At 38.7% G+C, this 9,182-nt stretch overlaps 2 protein-coding genes across 2 annotated transcripts; one reads left to right on the forward strand and one right to left on the reverse strand.

Annotated features, from left to right (window-relative positions):
* On the forward strand, nt 1,232-5,514 carry LOC18793704 (zinc finger CCCH domain-containing protein 34). Its single transcript, XM_007222743.2, has 7 exons — nt 1,232-1,830; nt 1,987-2,129; nt 2,478-2,543; nt 2,775-2,894; nt 3,008-3,310; nt 3,385-3,708; nt 4,470-5,514. Exons 1-7 carry the CDS (start codon nt 1,743-1,745, stop codon nt 4,863-4,865), a joined length of 1,440 nt encoding a protein of 479 aa, XP_007222805.1. The 5' UTR covers nt 1,232-1,742; the 3' UTR covers nt 4,866-5,514.
* Nucleotides 6,842-8,557, reverse strand: LOC18789281 (AP2-like ethylene-responsive transcription factor BBM1). The gene has a single exon (XM_007224425.2). It carries the CDS (start codon nt 8,504-8,506, stop codon nt 7,175-7,177), a length of 1,332 nt encoding a protein of 443 aa, XP_007224487.2. The 5' UTR covers nt 8,507-8,557; the 3' UTR covers nt 6,842-7,174.

The following is a 9,182-nucleotide window of genomic DNA, read 5'->3' on the forward strand; positions in this document are numbered from 1 at the left end:
CAGTGTCACTGCTGCTAGTGGTCCACGTTAATGATTTAAGTGGTGTTGCGTAACGAGTTAGAGCATGTTATGTTTCACTTCTTTTAAAAAGTGTATAAACATGAATATGATGTCAATATGGTAAAATCCAAGAAGAATGTTGTCAGCAGTCTCTTGAAAGCTTCTTTCACTTCTTTTAAAAGAGCATATAAACAAGACAAATGGAGAGTGTCACCGTTGTAAGTGGTCCACGCTAATAATCTGAGTGGTGTTGCGTAACAACATAGAGCATGTTATGTCGTAGTGCAATGTGCCAAGTTGGTTTGTTCATTTTAGGTGGACATCATAGCAATAAAGCAAATTTGTCGTTTTACCTCATCGTTGTTTTTAAATTTTTCTACAAAAAAAAAATGTAACTAAAAATATTATTCTCTATGAATACATGAAAAAGATATTTTATAATGAAACATAGATTGACTAATTTAAGATACCTGATTGATTTGAGATTTTGAAGATAACAACGATGAATGTTGTTAAAATTTTGAATTTATTGTGTTATACGGAAATTAAAACTGTTTTAAAGTTTTATACCACACTAACAAGTTTTACATAAATGTGAATTGCCTTCAGACATATGAAACGCCAGATTTTTAATTTGTGAAGGTTTTGTTGCCTTTTTTCTTAGAAAAAATAAAAAGTAAAAAGAAGAAAGAATTATTGACTTAGAGGAGAGTGGTGGAGGTGGGAACAAAGCCTCAACTCCCACTCATTTGTACTAGTGTTTGTGCTTTGTAACCTTCCTTTTAGTTTTAACCAAATTTAAGGTTTAGATCCTTCTTCCAGTGCCACGTTGGCCAGACAGCATGAGCATCTGTCCTCCTAACATTAACATTCACAACCTTAATTATTATTATTTTTATTTTGTTACCTTTGCATTGTACTTTGTTTGCAGAGGATTAGTTTAATCACATCATTAACTGTCTGCAGCGTAGACTGTAATAAAATCTTATTGGCAAAAGGACAACTCTGTCTCTCTGTGTCTGCGTCATATTCCTACACTGCATGGTCCTATTTTAGTCACATGTTTAAAATGAAGGGGCAATTTCGTCATTTGTCACATCATCACCATTCCCCACCTTCTTTCTGGCATGGCTAAACTAACACAGTTTGTTTGTTTATTTGTTTGTTTGTTTTTTTTGTTGTTGGATTTTTGGTTTATTATATAAGATAAAAGATATTTTATTTTATATTAAAAAAAAAGGGAAAAAGAAATAATGGTGGGTAATTTTGTTTTAGGTTTGGCGCGTATATAAACCAACGGACTCAGGGAGACCCATAATAAAATAAAATATAAAATAAAATAAAAATAAATAAATAAAAAAGAACCTCTCAAAGTTAAGGAAGAGGAGAAAAGTAAGAGATCAAAACCAAAAAACGCTTTGAAAACTGATAGTAGAGAGAGAGAAATCCAAAACCAAACCAAAACCAAAACAGAGAGAGGGACATACACAGTGTTTTGTGTGTATGTGTGAGAGAGAAGAGAGAGAGAGAGAGGGGAGCCCTGAAAATCCAAACCCTTTTTATATTTTCCTCTCTTTGATAACCCCATTTGATCACAACCTCTCTCACAATCTCATTCCTTGAAGGAGGAGAGAGAGAGAGAGAGAGAGAGAGAGAGAGAGAGAGAGAGAGAGAGAGAGAGAGATTGTGGAAGCATCAAGATTGTTTAGTGAAGAATCCAAGTGATTCAGTGTGACCGTACAATGGAGCGGTACGGTCGGACCACAGAAGGGTCACAGTCCGATCCGTCGCCGGAGTGGACTGTTCCGGGACCCGAAACAGGGCTGGAAGGTGAGAGCTTTCTCTGTCCAAAACCTCTCTGCATTTCAATTTCATTTCAATTTCGATCGAATTTCGGGTTTTGGGGATTGCGATTTGGTGGGTTTGGAGCGAATGTGGTCCGGTTTCGCAATTGGGTTTGATCTTTTCGTGTTTGCCAAAATGCAGAGTCCATGTGGCAGTTGGGGCTCGGACCCGGGGAATCGTACCCTGAACGACCCAACGAGACCGATTGTAGTTACTACTTGAGGACTGGGATTTGTGGGTACGGCTCCCGGTGTCGGTACAATCATCCTCGTGATCGTAGTGCGGTAATTTTATTGAATTACCCTTTTTTCCTACTTCATTGGGTTTGAATTTGGGGCTTATTTGGATGGTTTTGATTGATTGCCACTGTGATCATTTGGTTTTCTGGGTCCAATTTGGTTTGATCTTGTCTTTTAGTATTGGTATTGTGGTTTTGTATGCAGATTTGATGATGAATTTTATGATTTTTAAGCAATTTGGTTGATGGGATTGTTCTGAATTCATTGAATTTAAGTCATTGTGGAGAAAGTTGTAATTTCTCTTTTTCTGGTTATATTTGTTAAGATCTATATGGTTGGTGTTGATATTATTACCTGTTTACTAGTTAAGGTTGAAAGATGTATATTTCTCAGGTTACGGGAGCTGCGAGACCTGGAGGATTGGAGTACCCAGAGCGAGCGGGCCAGCCTGTGTGCCAGGTACTTCACTTGGTTTTTCTAATTGGTTCTGAAAATAGGGGTTTAGGCCAAAATGCTACCATGGAGTGGTATACATATGCTTAGTTCTGGAAGATCACATATTCAGCTTCCATTCGTATCCATTCTGGACGGACCGTCATCTAAAGATGATTACATGCTTTATCTGTTGGATAGTCCTTGAAAGTTTGTGAATCCCCTTTGTTTGATTGAGCTGTGATTCTTTGATGGCAGTACTATATGAGGACAGGGACTTGCAAATTTGGTGCTTCTTGTAAGTACCACCATCCTAAGCAGGGAGGAAGCTCTGGTAGCCCTGTATCTCTAAATTATTATGGATACCCATTACGACAGGTCTGTATTTCTTAAATTTTAACTTCAATTCTTCATTTTTTTTTGGGTCATATTGTAAATCCCATTTCATGACTCTGAGATAAAATATTGCCATCATGTTGCAAATAAAACAGGGTGAAAGAGAGTGTTCCTACTATGTGAAAACTGGACAGTGTAAGTTTGGTGCAACTTGTAAATTCCATCATCCACAGCCAGCTGGCATACCACTTCCAGTGCCATCACCAGCCCCTCAGGTTTCACCTGTACCTGCTGCACCATTGTATCAAACTGTGCAATCTCCATCTGTTTCATCGCAACAATATGGAGTAGTATTTGCAAGGCCTCCTTTGCTACCGGGTTCATATGTTCAAAGCCCCTATGGTCAAGTCCTGCTTTCCCCTGGCACAATTCCTTTTCCAGGTTGGAGTCCATATCAGGTAAGAAACATTTGCTGCTCCATTATCTTTTAAATTGCATGGATTTCCATTAAGCTGTTAGCCATGTGGTGCAGGCACCTGCAAGCGCATTGCCCTCTCCTAGTACTCAACCTGGTGTTGGTTCTGGGACACTTTATGGGATGAGTCAACTATCTCCTTCAGCAGCTGCATATACAGGAATGTATCAGCCTATACCTTTACCTTCTTCTCTTGGTCTTCCAACCACCAGCCAGAAGGAGCACTTATTTCCCGAAAGACCTGGTCAACCAGAATGTCAGTATTACATGAGAACAGGGGATTGTAAATTTGGGTCCTCATGTAGATATCATCACCCACCAGAAGTTGTTGGACCAAAAACAACTGTTGCCCTCAGCCCCAGTGGTCTTCCTTCGCGCCCGGTGAGCCGCCCTTACAAATCCCATGTAGGCTTTTACTAGGGCATGAACCATCAACATGTTCTTACTTAAAACTGTAATTTACTAGTGAATGATCTTTCAAACTCTCTCTCTCTCTGCCTCTCTCTCTTATTCAGGAATGTTTTATTCTTCTAGCTTGTTGAGGTTTCGTCATCCTCGTGCTTCGTGAAAATATATGTGATATATGGACTGTTAGGTTTCTTTGGAAGATTGTAGATGTTTCCAACTTGAAACTAGAGAAACTGTTGGAATTCCCCAAGGAAAACATCTAGATATATTTACCAGTGGAAGAATATTTTTTACACAGCAGCACTTAATATCTGTGGGAAATATGCGCTGAAACATAATCTTTGCCGCTGATAGATGGTTCGTTATTTAGTTGGAAAATTGTGTAAGTTAGGGCTATCTGGATGATGATGATTGTTTGGACCTAGGGTCCACTTTAGGGAGCATCACTTTCTCAGGGTTATTTTTTCCAGTCTTTTGGGTTTCTTTATTTTTCCTTGCATTTAAGCCTCTCTTTTCTTGGTTGCTTCTTGGTGATATTGGCTGTAAAATCTGCTTGTCCTCTGCATTTTTAACTCAATCTGCTGGCCTTCTTTCTTAGCATTATATTTGTGTTCAATATTCTTTTCTGTGCTTTCTTGGTCATTTATGCACTTCTCTCTCTCTCTCTCTCTCTCTCTCTCTGTCTCACTTGCTCGTTTTTCTGCTGTGAATTTGAAATTCTATGTGATAATCAGGGTGCACCACTTTGCACTCACTATGCACAACGAGGAGTATGCAAGTTTGGGCCTGCATGCAAATTCGACCATCCAATGGGAACACTCAGTTACAGCCCATCAGCGTCTTCTCTTGCTGATATGCCAGTTGCACCGTACCCAGTGGGATCATCAATTGGTACGCTAGCCCCATCATCCTCATCCTCATCCACAGAATTGCGGCCTGAGCTTAATTCAGGCTCTGGAAAGGACTTAGTTTCAGCCAGAATGTCTTCATCACTGAGCACTTCTAGTGGATCAGTTGGTTCAACTGTTTCTAAGGGTGGTATTACCCATTTGGGTGTTCAACAGTCTGCTCAGGGTTCTGGCCCTTCAACTAGCAGTGGCAGCAGTACAGAGTCTCATAGTCCAAGCTAAGCAATGCCAAGCAATTTTTCATTCTTCCTTTTTGATCAACTTTCTCCCAAAGCATCATTTTTTCTTTTTTCAAGTCCTCCAATAGAGGCTTCATATCTCACTGGCTTAGCATACATCAGTCATGTTCATCTCTGTGTCTATATCATCTTTATATGGCCTCCCCTTTTATCTTGAATAAGCCATGGCCAAGCTCCAAAAGATTAGCAAACCCCATATAGTCTTCCACTTTTCTCTTCAATAACCGTGAAAGAATTTGCAGTTCCTTTAGGCAAATCTGTGTCCAGCTCTCCAATTTTAGAGTGTGTTATGTTCATTTGTGGCCTTTTCCAGAATGAAAAGATTAGTTCCACGGTGTTCTCGCTTTTAGATTGACCGTGTGTAATTCATGTCTATCCTTTCGGAATTTTCTTTTAAATTGGGGAACAAGCTTTCACTTAAACTTTGAAATTTGAATGCTTGTTCCCCCACTTTTTGTCCAAGGTCTATTTTGAGAAAGAGAAGTAAACTAAAGACCCAAGGAGGCATATCACAATGCTTACTTTTATGTGGGATCAGATACATAGTTATTCTGTGTCAGTCAATTGAAATGCTTGACCATGTTATTCATATATTTATTATGAAATACAAAATATATGAAAGTACCACTCTCGACTGTGTAATAATCTCTCTCTTCCTTGATATCTCTTACTTTCCTGTAGATTGCTTGTATTGTATTCATGCCAAATCATTCCACTGTGATGATATATGGCACCAGGGCTTGAAGATGAACCTTTTTGGCTAATTGGAAAAAATTTTCATCCATTTTATTTATTTTTTCAAAAATATTAAAAACCATTGTATGCAAAACTTGGTCCATTGAAGGAGAGACACTTGTGTGAAAGCCAATTACGGTATGTCATGCGTGGTAAATTTTTCACGTGACAGTCTGTGATTGTCTGAGAATAGCAAAACAGTGTGGACACAAGTTTTTCTGCCATTGAAGGGTACAACTCCTGCCTTTTAATTTCTTTCCATCCTAAATATGGAGTGGAATTGAAATTGATGGGATGTGCGGTAGTTTAGGAACTTTATGGCTTTGGTCATATCTTCACCCCTCCCAAAGATTTGCCCAAGTACCATATGTTTGAGCAGAAGATATTCCCAAGGAAAATATATTATAGGGTTTATGCAGGAATTTCCCATAATACCCATTATTTCCAATTTTCTTGTGATGTCTTTTTCTCCCTTCCAACAAAATTCACACTATTGCATTGCCCATAATAACTTAATTACCTATCAAGTTACGGAAAAGAAACTCAAGTCACAACCTCTTCCCACCATATGTGCTATTGAGTCACATTTTCCGAGTCTGATTTATTTCATGGCATGACCGACAAGAAGACAAGATGAATCCAGGTTTGAAGGCAATGAACTATGTTGGCAAAATTAATGGATCTCATTGCTTTGCAAACTAGTAGTGCTCAAGGCATCCTTAAAAAGAAAAACAAAGAGACACAAAATAACACTGAAATGAAGTGCTTATCCTACTTTAATCTTCAAGTGTAGAAGAACCTCCAACATGTTCAGAAGCCTTGTGTCCCCTTTTAATTGCATAAATTTAGGAGCATAAATTCTTTAGTTACCCTGGTCTCCTTATTCCAAAGTTCTTAAATAGTATAAATAAAATTAGAATAAAAAGGATCTCGAGGGCATAAGTAATATTTTTAACTACTCAAACTATAAGACGCTTCCTTGACTTTGGTCCTTCATATTTTACCCCACCATTAATTGAACCAAAACTATGGACCAAACAAAAAGTAAATAAAGAGAAGCGTTATTGCAAAGCACTAATACTTTTGCAATTAGTGGTCCATCTGTGTTTGTGCATCTAAATTATAAGTTGCATGCATCTATTGTTTTTAGGCTACGTTGTCAGTAAAAGGTGAGGCAAATAGCCGTAAAGGTAGACACATAATGCATCTATTATATATGCTGACTCCATAAAGAGCTAAGCTATAGGCAGTATTATGAAATGCCATGGGTGCAAAAGATATATGTGACAAAGACTTCATAAAGTAGTACTAGATTTCTTTCAAACAATTTCCATTAAAACTTGTAAGAGCCATAGTAAACATTGATCTAAATCTCCTCCTCAAATGGCTCCAATGGAGGTTTTTTTAGGGTAGTTACAATGAAAGAAGGAGTTGCAAGAAGAAGGGAAAAAAAAACCCAAGACAGAAAAAAAAAAAAAAAAAACGAACAAACAAAAGAGTGCATGCACATAAATTAAATTCACTTGACAATCCATGGATGCACCCACCAAAAGTTAATCAAAAGAGTGACTGGCCAAACTCAAAGACTGCATCACCAAAAGGAGGAACTGATGGAGAGCAAGAGAACGAAGAAGGAGAAGTAGTTGCCTGAGGTATTAAGCCAAAACTAGAATTTTCGACGATTGGATACAAAGCTCCTCCCATGCATCCATCTTCAATCATGAACGGATTGTCCACCATGGCCGCAGACAGCTCTCTTGAATGCAACTCCCATATTGGCTGCTGGTTGTCCCAGAATCCATGGCTGAATCCATCAAAGCTAGGAAGCTGATCTCCAGAAGGGCTAGTGTTAGAAGCCATTAATGCAGCTTGCACATTCATAACATCTAGACAATGTGATTTGGTTTCAATGGAGTTAGTGTTTGCAAAGCTACAATCTTGATCAATATTGAAGTCACTGGTTTTGGAGCTTCTGTGATTAGTGGCATGATGATCAGATTCAGAAGGAGGCCTCAAGCAGTTGTCAGGAACTATGCAGGCCAAGTAGCCTGAGTTAGAATTAGAACCATTGGAGAAAAAGAAATCATCATCATCCCCATCATGTGCAGATGAACCACGAGAGGTTTCAGCTCCACATGTGTTAATGTTATTGGACCTGATATTGGGGTTTTGAGTTTGATCATTCTGAAAAATGCCAGACTGATGAGGTGGACTGTTGTGATTGGTGGGTTGTTGTTTGGCAGCTGAGAAAAACTGTGATTGTTGTGGTAAAAGGTTTTGGAGATCAAACGGTGTTAGGAGAGAGTGAAAAGTGGTGTTGTCAGAATAAATGAAGTTGGTTCTTGCTTGTGAGCCTTTCATGGACAGAGCAGCTCTGTCATAAGCCAGAGCTGCTTCTTGAGCAGTGTCAAATGTGCCAAGCCAGTGCCTTTCTTTAGTGCTAGGGTCTCGAATTTCAGCAGCATATCTTCCCCAAGGCCTTCTCCTCACCCCAAGAAACCTCCCTGGCTCTGCTTGCTTTCTTCGGCCCCTTCTCTCACCAGACTGAGAGGGAGGTGTGTTCCTCTGAAGCACAGAAGCAAAACCCATCTGTGCCTGGCCCTGCTCATGAGCTTTAAAGGGTTTATCTGAGGTTTTGGAGGTGGACATTGGCACGGTAGAGTTACAAGTAGAAAGAAGCACTAGAGAAAATGCGCTACTTCTAGAGAAGCAAAGCCAAAAATGCGGTTGGATGAATGAGTTGGGTTTTGGTTTTTGAATGGTGAAGAATGTGGAAGTTGTAGGAAGGCTTTTAAAGACTGATATATAATCATGAGAGAGAGAGAGAGAGAGAGAGAGAGGCAAGGGCAAGGAAAAGGACATTGCAGATGTCATTCTGTGGAAGACCATTCTTCCCTTTTCCACCTACTATTTTAAAAATCTTTCCTTTTCTCATTTCTATTTAATCCCACAGCTTTTCAGCTGGAAACTAATAACAAGCTAGCACTTGTAGGTGAAATATGTAGGAGATTCCCAGCAGTACTTGTCAAAACAAAAACTCAAAATGGAGATTTACTGGCTGCTCTGCAGTTTTTTCATTTTCTAGCTACAGTCACTTTCTTCCAAGTTCCAACAACACCCTAATAATTTATCATCTACACTAAATTTCAACCCTTCAAAATTGTAGTTTTTAACTAATGAGGTAATTATTGCATCATGTCTATGTAACTATTGGGATTTGGTGAGAGAGAGTTTTGTTGGCTTTTGAATCTTAATATGATCCACTCACGTGTGGAGCTAAGGTCTAATCTATGTGAAAAAATTTGACAAGTAGTAAACTTTATGCTTGAAAGCTCCATGAACCATTTAATATTATTAAAAATAATTAAAGTTTCAGAACAACCCAAGTTGAAATTAATGTCAAAGTTTGAGGACCAAGAAGATGACTGGTAGATAAAACCCCCATCAAAACTTGGGGATCAATTCATGTACACATAAAAACCAGAAAAATGATCAAAACAGCTGCGTGGTTTTTTGAGTACCTACTCCTCCTACAGAAAGTCTTTAAAAACAAATTTTGAATTCA

This window comes from Prunus persica, chromosome G1, assembly GCF_000346465.2.
Source record: "Prunus persica cultivar Lovell chromosome G1, Prunus_persica_NCBIv2, whole genome shotgun sequence".
NCBI classification, from domain to species: domain Eukaryota; kingdom Viridiplantae; phylum Streptophyta; class Magnoliopsida; order Rosales; family Rosaceae; genus Prunus; species Prunus persica.